Consider the following 18,720-nt stretch of genomic DNA (forward strand, 5'->3'; position numbering starts at 1 on the left):
CTGGGTGTTCATTGGTAGGACTGATCTTGTAGCTGAAAAACTTTTGCCACCTGATGCGAAGAGCTGACTCATTGGAAAAGACCCTGATGCTGGGAAAGATTGAGGGTAGGAGGAGAAGGGGACGACAGAAGATGAGATGGTTGGGTGGCATCACTGACACAATGGACATGGGTTTGGGTAGGCTCCGGGAGTTGGTGATGGACAGGGAGGCCTGGCGTGCTGCGGTTCATGGGGTCACAAAGAGTCGGACACGACTGAGAAACTGTACTGAACTGAATATGATGAAAAATATAATGGTAGGTATTGCTCTATTGGACTTCATAAAAAAACTGTGTACCAAAATTATATTTATAAGCAAATGTCAAACTGGGAAACTTTTAGCAAAAAAAAGTTGCACAGTTTACATATACAAAAGTCAGTTCCAGTCCAATAAGCAGATCTAATATTACAATAAAATGGGTAAAGAGCATGAGAAGAAATTTCCACCTAGATGAAGCTCTTAAAGTGAGGTGAAGTGAAAGTCACTCAGTCTTGTCTGACTTTTTGTGACCCCATGGACAATATAATTCCTGGAATTCTCCAGGCCAGAATACTGGAATGGGTAGCCTTTCCCTTCTCCAGGGGATCTTTGTCCCAACCCAGGTATCGAACTCAGGTCTTCTGCACTGCAGGCAGATTCTTTACTAACTGAGCTATCAGGGAAGGCCTTATGACAGTTAAAATGGAAAAATAGGAAAGAACTTATAGAATGATTGGCTACTGTAATGAAATACCATAGACTAGGTGGCTAGAGCAACAGACATCTTTTTAATCACACTTCTCAAGGCTGTGAAGTCCAAGATCAAGATGCCAGCATGTTCAGGTTCTGGTGGGAACTCTTGTAAGTGTCCATTTTCTTGATGTGTCCTCATACATAAGGAAGCAAGTTCTTTGATATGTCTTCTTATGAGGACACTGATCTCATAGTGGAGGCTCCATCACCAAGACCTCATCTAAACCTAATTACCTCCCAAAGTCCCTAGCTTTTAATACCATTACATGGTGTGTGTGTGTGTGTGTGTGTGTGTGTGTGTGTGTGTGTGTGTGGTGGGGGGAGTGGTCAGGAGTTTAACATATGAATGTGGAAACACAAACATCATAACACAGAGTTAAGATGGTTGAAAATCCATTCTTCCATAAAACAGCAAGAATTTTGGCAAAAATTATCAAAATCAGCTTTTTAAACACTCTTAATAAACCAAAGCCTGGCAGCAATGTGAGAGAATTCAATTCAAGAAAAGCAACTGACTTTGCATAAGAACAGCAAGCTTTGTGGCGTTTTAATTTGTTCTTTTCCATTCCTCTCTTCTCAGCTTCTCAGTAGTTTTAAAACCAGCAATCTCAGAAACAAGGTAACTGCTAAAACTGAAGCCTAGCAGCTACTGGAAGGAAGGGAAAGATTTTGAAACTCCCCCAAAAGCTCTATCTCCAGAGAATTTTCATTAGATGACCTGCATGTTAGCTGCCTGAGAAAGTTTATTGTTGCTTGACCTGACTCAAATCTTGTATCAGGGGAAGAGCAGAATCTGACTGTATGTTGGATCTGTTTGTTTTGCTTTAATATTCGCTATCTGTTGCTTTTGTTACTATAATCACTGGAAGGACGCTGTCTACAGTGTAAACATTATGTAAACATACATAATGGCCTGCCTCGGGGGAACCCTGCCCCTTCTGCCTGAATGTGAAACTAAAGTGCTTTTGTTCAGCACACAAGAAGATATTCTGACCTGTCCACTTGTTAATGGCTGCAGAAAGGAAGGAATTAACACGTCTTCTCGCTGGAGCAGGCCAATCCAGGAGATATTTTACAAGATTTATGGCCTTTTTACATTATTCCCTCACCTTCCTCTCTCTGTTAAAATGGCATCCAGACCACCATAAGATGATACTTTAGAGGGCTAGCCCACTATCTTCTCAAATGCCTGGTTTTCTAAATAAAGCTACTATTTCTTTCCACAGCACCTTATCTCCCAAGAATTGGCTTGTTGTGCTGTGAGATGACCAACTTCTGATTCAGTAACAGGCTCCCTCAATATGGAGATGCCTATCCTTACCACAATCAGCAGCACCTGTCACAGATGCCATAGGAATTGGTTCCAGTACTGGCAGGCAAAAAGTTGGCTAAAATATTTAAAAATAAAATATGGGAAATGGGAAGCCCACAGTGGGCTTTGAAAAGCTCTGACATACTTCTGGGGATCTAGAAGGTCATACACACTTGGCAATGTTTTGTGCATCCCCAGGAAGGGTCTGAGAATGTTCTAATTGCCTCTCTGGTTGATTCTGCATAAGCTGGAAATCAAGACTAAAACACCATTGTAAACTACAGGAGTGTTGAAGGAAGATCCTAGCATTCAAAAGAGCCCCTCAGGAAATCCTGGAAAACAGTAGGAAATTGGAGAAAACCTAGTTCTAAAATAATACAGAAGACCAAAAGAGTAAGAAAAGTCAAGGCACATTTGAGGAATGGCTGGCAACTGGATATCAAGATTTTTTATACAATTATAGAAATTAAAGCAGTTATACAGTAAAAAAAAAATAGACTTATGTAATGGAGAAAAAAACTATAAAGTACATATGTGAATGTATAAGTGCTTGATATCTATGACATAGATGATATATAAATGACATAGAAATATAAACGTGTAACATAATACAGCATCTAATTATATAAATGTCATTAAATATACAAAGGATATATAAATGATAAACATGGTGTCTCAAAACAAGTAAGAAAAATACAGTCTGTTCAAAAAAGTAGTATTGAGTCAGTGGATTTCCTTGGAAAAGTAAATTTAGGTTTCAGCTCAGTTCAGTTCAGTTCATTCAGTCGTGTCCGACTCTGCAACCCCATGGACTGCAGTACACCAGGCTTCCCTGTCCACCACCAACTCCCTGAGTTTACTCAGACTCATGTCCATTGAGTTGGTGATGCCATCCAACCATCTCATCCTCTGTCATCCCCTTCTCCTCCTGCCTTCAATCTTTCCCAGCATCAGGGTCTTTTCCAGTGAGCTGGTTCTTCATATCAGGTAGCCAAAGTGTTGGAGTTTCAGCTTCAGCATCAATCCTTCCAGTGAATATTCAGGACTGATTTCCTCTAGGATGGACTGGTTGGATTTCCTTGCCATCCAAGGGACTCTCAAGAGTCTTCTCCAACACCACAGTTTAAAAGCATCAATATTTCGGCACTCAGCTGTCTTTATAGTCCAACTCTCACATCCATACATGACTACTGGAAAAACCAAAGCTTTGACTAGACAGATGTTTGTTGGCAAAGTAAAGTCTCTGCTTTTTAATATGCTGTCTAGGTTGGTCATAGCTTTTCTTCCAAGGAGCAAGCCCCTTTTAATTTCATGGCTGCAATCACCATCTGCAGTGATTTTAGAGCCCCCCCCAAATGAAGTCTGATACCGTTTCTGTTGTTTCTCCATCTACTTGCCATGAAGTGATTGGACCAGATGCCATGATCTTCGTTTCCTGAATGTTGAACTTTAAGCCAACTTTTTCACTCTCCTCTTTCACTTTCGTCAAGAGGCTTTTAGTTCCTCTTCACTTTCTGCCATAAGGGTGGTATCATCTGCATATCTGAGGTTATTGATATTTCTCCCAGTAAACATGATTCCAGCTTATGCTTCATTCAGCCCAGAGTTTCTCATGATGTGCTTTGCATAGAAGTTAAATAAGCAGGGTGACAATATACAGCCTTGATGTACTCCTTTCCCTATTTGGAACCAGTCTGTTGTTCCATGTCCAGTTCTAACTGTTTCTTCCTCACCTGCATACAGATTTCTCAAGAGGCAGGTCAGGTGATCCGGTATTCACATTTCTTTAAGAATTTTCCAGAGTTTGTTGTGGTCCACACAGTCAAAGATGTTGGCATAGTCAATAAAGCAGAAGTAAATATTTTTTTACTTCTTGCTTTATTGATGTTCAATGCATGTTGGCATTTTGATCTCTGATTCTTCTGCCTTTTCTAAATCTAGCTTGAACATCTGGAAGTTATGGTCCACGTAATGTAAATTTAGTCCCAACTTCACCCACAACATAAAAATGAACCTAAGAGAGACTGAAGACTTCAGTATGAAAAAATAAATCTTTATTAGAAGAAAATATGGTTGTGACATGGCAGGCTAGGTATTCTTAAATGTGATACAAAATGTGAGCCATATGAAAATTGATAAATATGTTGCAGTTAAAATTAAAAAGTTTGCATGTCAAAAATAGTTATAAACAAGGAAAAAAAGTAAAGCTGCAGACCTGGGAGTAAATAGTTGCTTTATATATCTAAAAAATTATTATTATCCTGAATATATAATGAGCTAAAGTCAATTTTTAAAAGAAAATGTTTACTCTTTAGTATTTTTCTTATTTCTCACCCAGAGTTTCTCTTAAGCATCTGAACTAGAGGAAATAATGCTTAGACTTTCAAATCCAGTTCTGTAAAGGTCAGTTAATGTGAGTATCCAATGTTTAGAAACACTGTCATTGGCAGTTTATCCTATTGCTGAAAATATAGAAACTTTGAATTTTTATTCTGATAAATGTAAGAAAAATACTTAGATCCTTCCTGTCAGAAGATTTATGTGGTGCCTAAATATATCTCACATGTGTTGTGATTAACCTAATTGTCTGTATCTTGCTACTGTTATCCTCCTGCCACTGGGTTTAATTATATTGCATTATGACTGGTAATTAAACAAAACAAAATATCATTATATCATTAGTTGGTTTTATAAGACTTTGAAACCTTTTTCCTAAGGCTCTTGTATTTATCACAGCTATCACTGCAGTAATCAGTTCTCCCAGAATTGCTTCTGGTCACTGACTTGTCATGTATACATTTTCCAGTTGCTTGGAATTTGAACTCAGAAACCACTGATGTGCATTGATTTAGGTGGATTAAAGGTCTTCTATTCAACCAGCTAGATTACAACCACTTTGAAGCGGTTCTGTTAAATGTGTTCTGTTTTAAATGGGGATACTTAAAGTCCTATAGGAACAACCAGCAAGTTCATTTTGTCTGAGCTGCCTGTGGTTATGAAACAGAAAATAAAAACAAAATAAAGAAGCTACCATTTACAATCTGCTGAGTTGGGTCTTCCAATAAGTCGACACAGCCAGAAGAGTACATCTTGTAAATCTTTCTGACGCTATAAACAGTACAGAAGAGTAGAAATATCCTGAGTGAAAGGCACTCTGGATCTGTAGCTGGGACCACAATCCAGTATGCATGCAAATGTGAAGAAAGTATGTACCTTTCAGCAAAACCACCTCCTGGTTGAGTGCTAAATGCTTCAAACTGCTCTTCTGAGGGTAAAAAATAGCATCTGGATACATAAACAGTTTTTTGAAAGATTAACTTAGTCATTCTGGCTTACCTATATAAGTCAGCATCTGTCATTTAAAAAAAAAAGGGTAATTTAGAGGAGCTTTACAGGAAAAATTTATCTCAACTTTTCTTCTTTCTTATCCTCTCTCTTTCTTGCCTTATACTTATTTTTAAGCTTTTCAGTCACTCCAGCATATAAAATTTGCTACTGGCTGAAGCTGTGGTCATTTGATATTTTCTATGACCTTGATTTATATCCTTAGCATAAACAGTTTGAGGTTTAGGGCTATTTGTTCTCTTAAGTAAACAAATAAAAAATGTTAGTCTAGCTCAAGACTTTTAAAATTTGTAAATAGCTTACAGTTTCAAAGTAAACCAAGATCTTTGAAATTTCAACCAGAGTTCATAGTGCAAGGTTATTTAAATATGAGTAATATCCCAGGTGGCAAAAAAATCTGCCTGCCAGTACAAGAGATGCAAAAGACACAGGTTTGACCCCTGGGTTGGAAAGATCCCCTGGAGAAGAAAATGGCAACTCACTTCAGTATTCTTGTCAAGGAAATTCCATGCAAGAGGAGCCTGGTGGGCTACAAAGAGTTTATGGGGTTGCAAAGAGTTGGGCATGACCGAGCACACAAAAATTATCTAGTTTAAACCAGTTTTGGAGTTTTCATGGTGGCTCAGATGGTGAAGAATCTGTCTGCAATACAGGAAAAGCAAGAGACGTGGATTCGATCCCTGGGTAGGGAAGGTCTCCTGGAGAAAGGAATGGTTAACCACTCCAGTATTCTTGCTTGCGGAATTCCATGGACAGAGGAGCCTAGTGGGCTACCTAGAACTAAGGAAAATAAATACAATATTTTTAAACAAGCAAAATTATATATTTTCATATAAATATATAAAATATGTACAAAAATGTCTCTTTCAGAGTACCACAATACTCATGATTAAAGAATGGCTGAAAAGGATCCTATACTTACGTGAGGAAAGCTTGGTTCTTGACTGAGTCAGCCATTAATGACCTCTCAGGCCTTGGGCAAGAGTTGACTACTGGATGACTCTTTGCTATGACTGTTTGGGTATTGCTGACTAATTGGCTGCAGCAGTCTCGACTGTGGCTTTACAGTTTGTGAGTTTTCACTACGTGACCAGAACCATGCATTTGAATAGGTGACTGGTAACCTGGATCCATATTTTTACTGCTTCTCCAAGTGATTGAATTTAATTCTGTGCCAATGTTCAATGTCTAAAATCACACTGGTGATGGCGGGCCCTTAGTTGGCTTCTTTCTCAGTGCTGTGTATTTAATTCCCTGTGGTTAATTGAGGGTAGAAATCAAGGTAGCTGAACAGGAAGAGGCTCTGGGGACTCTGTTTTGTAACTTGGGGACTCTGTTTTGTAACAAATGACCTGAGCCTATGCAGAAGAATATATGCCTGGAAACAGTAATGTTCTGATTGAAGTAAAAATGACGTAATTAGTACTATTCCAAGCAAAGACAATGACAAAGTAGTGTAAAAATTCACCTAATAATTACTTAGTATCATACTACCTAACACCCAAATTATTAGTTGAACCTAATAAGACAAATATAATTTAATGGCAAAGATAGTATATTCTGTTTTTCTGGCATATTCTTTGCTATCAACTAATCGTGGATTAAGAATACAATATATGACTTTCCTGAACCCATTTATATCTTTTGTAAAATTGCTAGGGTTGTCTTACTTGTCCTCAAAAGCTAGCACTAACCATTCAATACATTTTCCATTCTGTGGTATTCACCTCATCAGAGTCTTGGAAGCAGATAGATTTTCATCTCTTTTGATTGACATAGAACCTCTATATAGGGTCAGTCTATCTTTGCTTAGCCATGCTTTCACAATATACTACTGGGCTCATGGTCTTATATTTTGATTTCTTCTTGATCTCTAGAGGCTTTTATGAAATACTTTCAGCCGAATAATCTACAGTGATACAGTCTGGGTCAGTTTCTTTATTCCCTGCTCATGTTCCCAGTTGCAGTCTTATGGAAAGAGGTTAGAATGAATCATGAATAAGCTGGTGGCTTTATCTGCCACCTGGGAGCCATAACTTTAAAATACAGTTTTTGAGTTTTGAGCACGTAATGGTTGTTGCACACGTTAAAACACATTTTTGAGGACACACATTATTTACTATAATGACTGATTTAAACCTTTGTCCTCACATTGTTCTAGAGAATTATTGCATATTTCTTTAACCCTATGTGATCAGATAAGTGAATAACTATGTTAGTGATGAGGTAGAATATAGGCAGATTCAGCGCTTCCCTAGGGCATCTTCAATTCAGCCTGTGAAATCCTTAAATGTGTTAATATCCAGAGACAACAAAGAGGCTTACTTAATTGCTAAATGCATTGTTATGAGGTAAGACCAGATGCTAGCATCACATAAAACCTTTGCATGATTAATACTTTAAGTACAGATGATTGAGTATAGCGGTTGTATATGATAAGATTAATATATCTTAAGCTATCCATTATAAAGAGAGCTCACAGAGAAGACCTCATTTTAATTGCTAAAAGCAGAGGGAGGGAAAGGTCAGGTGATGATAGAGCACATCTGAATTTCATCTCTCGACAAAAATTTTCTCTGATTTCTATAAACATTCTTTTCTTTATTTATAACACGCATTTCTCTTTCTTCTGTCTAATGATTTGCATTCTTCCTAGTAACTCAAGTATAGTTATCCTTCATTTTGAACTTGACTCTCTAGAAATTCTCTGAGTGTGTTGTCACCTGTTAAATTTTAAGAGAGTGTTACACTTTCTTAAAGTTGTATTAGGTGATGGGTTCTTAACACTATATAGGACAGAAAAGTCTAAGAACAAAAGATAGATTCTGAAAAGGGGTTTAATCAATTGTGTCTCTTCCCTTGGGTGAGGTAGGTAGATCACTCCATTAGAACAGATACCAATGTTCTGCTCAACCAAGCTCAAATGCCATGGTTAGCAATATGGAACTAACCACTGATTATCTCATTGTATTATTCTTTTATTACAAAATGATTTACATTATTCTAGTGCTTACTCCTTGGAAGGAAAGTTTTGACCAACCTAGACAGCATATTGAAAAGCAGAGACATTACTTTACCAACAAAGGTAAAGTAATTACCAACAAAGGTCTGTCTAGTCAAGGCTATGGTTTTTCCAGTAGTCATGTATGGATGTGTCAGTTGGACTATAAAGAAAGCTGAGCACCGAAAAATTGATGCTTTTGAACTGTGGTGTTGGAGAAGACACTTGAGAGTCCTGTGGACTGTAAGGAGATCCAACCAGTCTATCCTAAGGGAGATCAGTCCTGGGTGTTCACTGGAAGGATGGATGTTGAAGCTGAAACTCCAATACTTTGGCCACCTGATGCAAAGAGCTGACTCATCTGAAAAGGCCCTGATGCTGGGAAAGATTGAGGGCAGGAGGAGAAGGGGATGACAGAGGATGAGATGGTTGGATGGTATCACCGACTCAATGGACATGGGTTTGGGTGGACTCCGGGAGTTGGTGATGGACAGGGAGGACTGGAGTGCTGTTGTTCATGGGGTCGCAAAGAGTCAGACATGACTGAATAGCTGAACTGAACCGAGTGTTAATTTAAATGTCAACATTCAAACTTAATGACCCAGTGAACACAAATATTCACTATGATTATATCAAAATTTGGGGGCTGTAGTTAATATTCTCCACATTTTCTTGATCTTCTGCTTATATGACATAAGTCAAATATAGAAAAAAACACTAAGCCAGTATGTTTGGTTTGGTTGTCAGGTTCAGAAAGGAGAGAATAATGATAATGGATTTTGCTTAAGCCTGAGTAATTCCCAGCCCTCTTGGGGTGCTGCATTATATTTGAACTGACTTTTTCATCCATTCCATTATACAGTTCATCCTTTTTACACTCCAGGCTCTTGGAATGTGGTGAAAAAAGCATGGTAATTCAGGGCCCAACTCATCCCTGAGTAAGTTCTATGGTTTGGTTAGTTTAAAATGCTTGTGTGTCTTCATCCAAAAATACTTATACTGTGCCTTAACTATACACATGGAGACATTGGGATAGATCAAACTTTGGGATACATCAGTGATTTAAATAAAGATTTTAGCTTTTGTAGGTTATGCAGTCTAGTAGGGGAAGGCAGAGAATAAACAGTAAGCATAATAAAAAGTAGATTTTGTAGAGTGCTGCTGCTGCTGTTCAGTTGCTAAGTTGTGTCTGACTCTTTGTGACCCCATGGATTGTAGGATGCCAGGCTCTATGGGGTTCTCCAGGCAAGAATACTGTGATAAATGTACTTGAAAAACGAAAGGAGCGTGGTAGGGAGAATCGGTAATAGAGTCACGAGGGGGCATTGAGAAACAATGTAGAGGTTGCAGTTTTAAGCAAGGTGGTCAAGATAAGCCACAGTGAGCAGACATTTGAGCACAGCTGAAGAAGATTTAAAAAGTCAACCCATACACACAGTTGGGAGAAAAGACATTTAGGGAGGGAGAACAGTTGGATTCATTACCCTAAGTCAGGAGAATGTCTACCATATTTGAGCAACAAGAATGGTTAGAGTGGATGGAGTGATGGACCCCAATGTGAATATGTGAATGTCTTCTAACACTCGACACAATCCTGTGGATGGAAGGACTGGATACAGTTATCTTACAACATAATGAAAAAGGAACCAATAACTACTGAGCACTGACCTTATGCTTTTTAATTTCACCTTTGGATAAATCTGGGCTTCCCTTGTGGCTCAGCTGGTAAAGAATCCGCCTACAATGCAGGAGACATGGGTTTGATCCCTGGATTGGGAAGATCCCCTGGAGAAGGGAACAGCTACCCACTCCAGTATTCCGGCCTGGAGAATTTCATGGACTGTATATAGTCCATAGGGTAGCAAAGAGTCGGACATGACTGAGTGACTTCACTTCACTTTCATAAATCTATTGAGGTCGTTATTATAAACACCATTTTACAAATTAGGGTGATAACACACAGATAGGTTATAAGACCAAGGCTACAAAGTTATTAAGTAATGGGGCTGAGATTTGATCCCTTCAAATCCTGAACTCTCTCAGCTACACCATCCAACCTCACTAGTATTTGTGACTTTCAAGTTCAGTTTTTAAACAAAGCAGCTAAAAATATCTAAGGTTTACTAAAACCCAGGTCCAGGGCTAGCACATAGTGTCATATTGGCTAATGGGGTCAGAAGTGATGGTGACTCCCACTTGTTTTCTCTCATTTGCTTTTTCCCAGCACTCTTTGCCTTGTTTACAGGAAGAGAAACTGTTGAAGGTGACCTCAGTATCGCTCATAGACATCAAGAGTTGCAGTCACTATGTAAAACAACCAGCCAAAGAGAGCTATATGACCAGTCTCTTTGTCCCAGTTAAGGTCCCCTTTGGGTCACATTCCTGAGCAGTCATCTGATAACATTGACTTCCTCTTCCCAGCATGGAACTACTGGGAGCACTCAGCTGGGCTAAATTTGTCAAGGTCATAAGCAACCTTGCCTCCAGGTAGAAGATATGAGTCATTTGGGGAGGAAAGCATGCCCATTTTGACACCTCAAGATGACTACAGATCAAGGCCCCCTTTGAAACTCCTGGGCATCTAAAAAGCACTGTTTATAAACCTCTGGCTCCTAATGAGTCATGATTAGATTTAATAGGAAGACTTACCCTACAGGGAAAAACAATAAAATCTACTGGTGTTGGTCCAGAGAAATACCTGAGCTTAATAAGATCTTGCACATAATTCTGATGAGGATTCGATGTCCCCAGTGATCAGAATAGCTAAATCAACAGAATGTTTGCTGAAGTTCTTCTGTAACACGTCCTATTGGTGTGTGACCCCTTTTATTAATGACAGCGGCAATGATAATACAATAATAGCAGCAAATATTTATGGAATGTTCGCTTTGGGCCAGACACTATTCTAAGCACTTTGTAAGAACAAATGTATTGAATTATGGTAGAAAATTCTGGAAAATATGTGTTATTGTCTTCATTTTATAGATGAGAAAACTACAGAGCTGAGACATTCTTGTCCCAGGTCACGTGGCTGTTAAGCACTAAAACTTGGCAGTATGGGTCCAAGTTGATACTAACACATTGGAGGAGCTAAAGAAATACTGATTTCAGTTTCTTTTCTGTTTTGGGACCTATTGAGCAGTCTTGGCTGGATTGGGAGGAAATGTAGATCATCTTATTTTCTACCCAATGACTTCTATCTCCCAGAACATTCCAGAACGTGGGCTCTCATGCCTAGTGGCAGGCACTGGTGTTTGTTCTTGGCACTGCTGTCTGTCCTAGAGTCTACTGCAAAGTCACAGACTATACTCCTTCAGGAATATTGGAGGAGGCAGTATTATTTCTCAGTAAGAGTCTGTAGGATTTTCACAAGGATAATTGATATGTGTGAAGTGCCACAAATATAAAAACTGTCACTTTTTATAGTTCTAAGAAGTATGATGAGACAAAAATGACAGTTGGGAATTTTAGTCATCTCATTAATATAGGCTTGTTTGTTTCTTTAAGAGATAAATTATTAGAATATTTGAGGATAAAAACACAAGTTCTAAATTTTGTTAATTTAAGGAAGAAAGAATTCAAAACTTTAGTCATAAGTAAATTATTGCCTAGTGTATACAAGGACTTAATACAAATATTTATGAACTAGCTGGTTAAATAAATGATATTAAGCTCATGGTGCTAAATTAATAGCAGATAAAAGGAGACCAAATTTACTTGGAAATAAAAACTTTTGGAAAAAGTTACAGAGTATGAAGCTTGCCTGCCCCTTTTATATGGACCATTCATGAGAATGGTTTCAATTGTATATCAGGGATTGAGAATTTGGGGTAAAAGGTAACAACCTGAAGCTAGTATAAATATTACATTTATCATTAAAATGAACAAAAAACTTTGGGACAGATAAGGCACAAATCCGCTAAGGTAATTAACTTATTTTTTTTCACTGTGATATAGGCTGAACAGAATGAAAAACAATAATAATGAATTTTTAATACTAGTATTATTTTAATAATTTAATATTGTTAATATTATTATTAAATAATAATGATGCATTTTTTCAAATAGAATTATTAGCCTTTTGCATTTTGCATTGAGAAAAACCCTAATCTAGGGCTTCACTTTTTGAGCTAAATGAGAATTTATCAATTTTCTAAGCAAATTCCCTCATGGTACAAGTATAAACTAATGAAAACAAGAGAGTTTTTAAGCCTTCCTCCAACATATTTCTATTCAAATAACTAGGAGGCCTGGAATTCTGAAGAATGTTTGTCATCTTTCAAATAAAATCACACATTTTTGACAATCTTAAATATCACATGCTAGTATTTTTTCTGTTTAAATCTGAGTCATTCAGAATCTAAACATTGCTTTTAGATTATAGCTCTGTTTTAGATTAAAAAATCATATTGGATTCAAACTTGGACTGGATACATTATCTCAAGTTGGTTGTTTATTCCACAAATATTATTGTAATTAACACTCATGATTGTTCCATGCATTTGCCTATAAAAAGAAAATTGTTCTAGATTATAAAATACAGTTACAGTTGAATGTTATCATCATCTTTGGTCTTTTATTCTCAAATGTTAAAATATTACTTCTTTAGGAACTTCAGTAAGAAGAAAACAAAATTGGAGACTTTATTCATAAAACTGAAAAGATGTCTATGTTTAAAAATAAAATGAAAAATAATGAAATGTTTAAACTGTGATCTGAATTATTAACTCTAAGCATTTACAGGTGCCTTTATTTCTCTAGTTTATATTAAGAGAAGAGCCAAACAAAAAGAAAAGTGAAAGAAAACAAAAAAAGTCTCTGATCTGTATATTTTAACTACATGTCAGTATTTAAAACAGCCTTGCTCAGACTTACAAGTTTATAGAATCTTCTAGAGGAACTTATGCTTTATTATCAGTATTGTGTATGGAGGCAACGTGATAATACGATCTGGTATATCTTAGAAACTTATTTTTTTCCAGACTCATTATGACATCTACCCATTTCAATAAATTGACATTGCCACCTCAACTGTTTTATTTTGCAATAATATCAAATTCTCATATCATTACATGCTACTGCTGCTGCTAAGTCACGTCAGTCGTGTCGGACTCTGTGCGACCCCACAGATGGCAGCCCACCAGGCTCCCCGTCCCTGGGATTCTCCAGGCAAGAACACTGGAGTGGGCTGCCATTTCCTTCTCCTATTATTACATGGTCTATGTATATAAAATAATCGGAATTTCTTTTTCATATCATCCTTCTCATAATTTATCACACACCTAACATTTTGTTTCCTGCATTTACCAAACTTCAAGATCCTGATAAAGACATGGAACAGGAAAGGTCCAGAAAGAGGAAAAGCATAAGAGACATGCAGAAAAAAGGAAAAACACTATTTGTCATTAATAAAGAATATGATCCTGACAATTAGGTTGTCATAAAGGCAGCATACTTCTGCTCTTAACATCTATATGCATGAGAGTCAATGTTTCAGAAAGAAAGGATGTTTCATTAAGAAATTTAAGCGATGGTCATGGAAGTGATAGGAGGTTAGAGATGGAGATCTGGGAAAATGAAAAAGCTAGTATGCTCTCTGTTTCCAAAGATGTTTCCATGGGCAGAGCCTGAGCTGTAAGCAGAGAAGGGGTTATTGAGATAAAGACAGAGAGAGCAGCACAGGGATAGATACACAGAAGACTTTAGAATAATCTGTTGTATTCAATAAAAACACTAAAAGAGCATTATTATCCAGAACATATTCATAAAACTTTCACATGCCATTACAAAATTGAGACATAATTCAGGAGAAATTGTCAATTTTATTGCCAGACATCATGGAAGAAAACTAAAGTATCAATAAAATTTGGAAAGATTCTCAACCTCACATCTTGATGAGGAAAATGTAAAATAAATTAGCAATGAGATACCATTTCATACCTACAGGGATGTGAAAAATTAAAACATCACAAACATCAGTATGGACACACATGAGGGAAACCCTCATAAATGTGAGCATAGAAGATGCATGTGCCCTTTAATCCAGCACTTTCACTCCTAGGTATCTATCTTAGAGAAACTCATGCAGATGTGCACAAGTAAACATGTATACAGATGATTTTTTTTTTTTACAGTGAAATGAAATAATTTTCCCTTGGCAGAGGACTAACAAATTATGTTTTATTCAAACTATAGTATACACTATAGCAGTTAAAAGTAACAATTTAGAGCTTCATGTTTCAACATGGATAAATATCAAGAAATACAACTTTGAGTAAAGAAAAACAAGTAGCAAATCATACATATAATATGAAAACAGATATGTAGATATTGTAAACTCACAGAAAAGTATACATATTTAATGGATGCATATACATGTAGTAAAAGTACAAAGCATGCATGGTAATAGGACGTAGCAACCTCTGCATGGGGTTAACCTTTGGAAATGGGTATAGGAGAGAAAATGGAATGGGTTGGGATGTGAGGTGTTTTTGTAGTATTTTCTTTCTTTAACAAAAAGAAAGTTGAAGAACTTCCAATAATGTGATCTTGACAGCAAGATTGGTTTTTAACCTCCCAAAAATTCCTCCTGAAAAATAAACGAATCAATTAGGATAGAAAATGAGAAACCCGTTGACAATATCAAAATAAAACTAGAAAGTAAGACATTTTCATAAACTTCAGATTATGAATACAAATGATAAATCACTTAAACAGTAGAACAATAACATGATCAAAGTTCAGTGGCAGAAATAGTGAGAAATGAATGGGGACAACCTTGGTACCCCACAAGCTCCAGGTTCAAATGCTTTGTCAGTAAATACCCACTTCTGAGGAAAGAGAACACTGTATTATTCTGCAAATACAGAAAACCTGGAAGCAGATTTGAGAATGAGCAGTGAAGCAGAAAATCCCCAGGGTCTGCAATTTGCAAATGAATCTAAACAATGGCATGCAAGCATTACAAAATCAAAGTTCTGAGTTCATTTCAATTTGTAATTAAAGGACCATATGATTAAGTCACCAGTTGTTATTCAGTTGCTTTTTTGTCCAACTCTTTGAGACCACATGGACTGCAGCATGATCCCAGATGTCCTTCACCACCTCCCAGAGTTCACTCAAACTCATGTCCATTGAGCTAGTGATGCCATGCAACCATTTCATCACCTATCATCCCCTTCTCCTCCTGTCTTCAGTCTTTCCGAGCATCAGGGTCTTTTCCAGTGAGTCAGTTTTTCCCATCAGGTGGCCGAAGTATTGGAGCTTCAGCTTCAGTATCAGTCCTTTCAAGGAATATTCAGGATTGATTTTCTGTAGGATTGACTGGTTTGATCTCTTTGCAGTCCAAGGGACTCTCAAGAGTCTTCTCCAGCACCACAGTTTGAAGGCATCAACTCTTTGGCACTCAGGCTTTTTAATTGTCCCGCTTTCACATTCTGGATTTCTCTCTTTACTTCCTTGCTCTGTCGTTAAAAGTATAAATGGAAGTTAACTGGTGACAGACTTTATTTTCTTGGGCTCCAAAATCAGTGCAGATGGTGACTGCAGCACTGAAATTAAAAGACAACTTGCTCCTTGTAAGAAAAGCTATAACCAACCTAGACAGCATATTAAAAAGCAGAAACATTACTTTGCTGACAGTTCAGTTCATTTGTTCAGTCGTGTCTGACTCTTTGCGACCCCATGAATTGCAGCACGCCAGGCATCCCTGTCCATCACCAACTCCCAGAGTTCACTCAAACTCATGTCCAACAAGTCGGTGATGCCATCCAGCCGTCTCATCCTCTGTCATCCCCTTCTCCTCCTGCCCCAAATCCCTCCCAGCATCAGGATCTTTTCCAATGAGTCAACTCTTTGCATGAGGTGGCCAAAGTATTGGAGTTTCAGCTTTAGCACCAGGTCTTCCAATGAACACCCAGGACTGATCTCCTTTAGAATGGACTGGTTGGATCTCCTTGCAGTCCAAGGGACTCTCAAGAGTCTTCTCCAACAACACAGTTCAAAAGCATCAATTCTTCAGTGCTCAGTTTTCTTCACAGTCCAACTCTTACATCCATACATGACTACTGGAAAAACCATAGCCTTGATAAGACAGACCTTTGTTGGCAAAGTAATGTCTCTGCTTTTGAATATGCTATCTAAGTTGGTCATAACTTTCCTTCCAAGGAGTAAGCATCTTTTAATTTCATGGCTGCAGTCACCATCTGCAGTGATTTTGGAGCCCCAAAAAATAAAGTCTGACACTGTTTCCACTGTTTCCCCATCTATTTCCCATGAAGTGATGGGACCAGATGCCATGATCTGAGTTTTCTGAATGTTGAGCTTTAAGCCAACTTTTTCACTCTCCTCTTTCACTTTCATCAAGAGGCTTTTTAGTTCCTCTTCACTTTCTGCCATAAGGATGGTATCATCTGCATATCTGAGGTGATTGATATTTCTCCTGGCAATCTTGATTCCAGCTTGTGCTTCCTCCAGCCCAGCGTTTCTCATGATGTACTCTGTATATAAGTTAAATAAGCAGGGTGACAATATACAGCCTTGACATACTCCTTTTCCTATTTGGAACCAGTCTGTTGTTCCCTGTCCAGTTCTAACTGTTGCTTCCTGACCTGCATACAGGTTTCTTGAGAGGCAGGTCAGGTGGTCTGGTATTCCCATCTCTTTCAGAATTTTCCAGTTTATTGTGATCCATACAGTCAAAGGCTTTGGCATAGTCAATAAAGCAAAAATAGCTGTTTTTTTCTGGAACTCTCTTGCTCTTTTGATGATCCTGCGTATGTTGGCAATTTGATTTCTGGTTCCTCTGCCTTTTCTAAAACCATCTTGAACATCTGGAATTTCACACGGTTCACGTATTGCTGAAGCCTGGCTTGGATAATTTTGAGCATTACTTGGTTAGCGTGTGAGATGAGTGCAATTGTGTGGTAGTTTGAGCATTCTTTGGGACTGAAGGTCCGTATAGTCAAAGCTATGGTTTTTCTAGTAGTCACATATGCATGTGAGAGCTGGACTATAAAGTAAGCTGAGCAATGAAGAATTGATGCTTTTGAACTGTGTGTGTGGTATTGGAGAAGACTCTCAAGAGTCCCTTGGACTGCAAGGAGATCAAACCAGTCAAATCTAAAGGAAATCAGTCCTGAATATTCATTGGAAGGACTGACGCTGAAGCTGAAACTCCAATACTTTGGTCACCTGATGCGAAGAGCCAACTCATTAAAAGAGATCTTGGTGGTGGGGAAGATTGAAGGCAGAAGGAGAAGGGGACGACAGAGGACAAGATGGTTGGATGACATCACTGACTCTATGGACATGAGTTTGAGCAAGCTGTGGGAGATGGTGAAGGACAGGGAAGCCTGGCATGCTGCAGTCCATGGAGTCACAGAGAATCAGATATGACTGAGTGACTACACAAAGTTATGGAAAAACTATAACTTTGATTATATGGACCTTTGTAGGCAAACTAATGTCTCTGCTTTTTAATATGTTGCCTAGATTTGTCATTGCTTTTCTCCCAAGCAGCAAGCATCTTTTAATTTCATGGCTGCAGTCACTGTCCACGGTGATTTTGGAGCCCAAGAAAATAAAGTCTGTTACCAGTTAATTTCCATTTATAAGTTAAATGACAGAACAAGGAAGTAAAGAGAGAAATCCAAAATGTGAGACATTCTATAAGACAAAGAATCCAGTTTGTACAAGGCAGTGTCTGGAAAGGGAAAAGAGAGGTGAGACACTTCTCTGAGTGTAAAGTAACTTAGAGACATAATCAAATTAAAGTGGGAACTTGTTTACATCTTGATTAAACAAACTGAAGCAGAAGATAGATAGATGGGACCCCAGCTGAACAGAAGCTGCATAATAGCAGAAACTCCATAAAAGCAGGATGAAAGAAGGGTGGGTCCTGCTTAGATGAGAGATGAAAGTCTGCATATTCCTCATTTTCAGTTAAGGAGATCTCCCTAACTACATATGCACAGAAAGTTTCCTTGGAGGTCAAAAGAGAGGGGGGTGTCACCTAATAGTAAGTGATGTGGCTACTCATAAGCCTCTTAGATAGAATCCATCTTGGTCAAGACATGCACACACACACACACAGGAGGACCCTGAGATATACCGAGTATGAACTCAGAACCAGGCAAAGCAAGATTTCCTCGGTCAGAGGAAACTCGGAACAAATGCCCCATGAAAGTAATTCAAACTACCAAGAGGGTGCGACTCTCTCTGAACCCGCCTGTGTGTCTATCCACACTTTCTGTACTCTTTCTTCTCCCGATAAACACTTGTTTCACTACT

General features: G+C 38.0%; 1 protein-coding gene across 3 annotated transcripts in view; it reads right to left on the reverse strand.

Annotated features, from left to right (window-relative positions):
* Positions 1 to 14,232: 14,232 nt before the first annotated feature.
* PTGER3 (prostaglandin E receptor 3) overlaps positions 14,233 to 18,720 on the reverse strand; it is a 231,102-nt gene continuing 226,614 nt past the window's right edge. For 2 of the 3 annotated variants that reach the window (XM_060410844.1, XM_027971112.2), the window contains one exon: positions 14,233 to 15,019. In XM_060410844.1, coding sequence (XP_060266827.1) covers positions 14,863 to 15,019 — 157 coding nt within the window. In that variant the 3' untranslated portion in view covers positions 14,233 to 14,862. The remainder of the gene's footprint in view (positions 15,020 to 18,720) is intronic. The other variant, XM_027971130.3, reaches the window with a different exon arrangement.

Source organism: Ovis aries, chromosome 1 (genome assembly GCF_016772045.2).
Source record: "Ovis aries strain OAR_USU_Benz2616 breed Rambouillet chromosome 1, ARS-UI_Ramb_v3.0, whole genome shotgun sequence".
NCBI classification, from domain to species: Eukaryota; Metazoa; Chordata; class Mammalia; order Artiodactyla; family Bovidae; genus Ovis; species Ovis aries.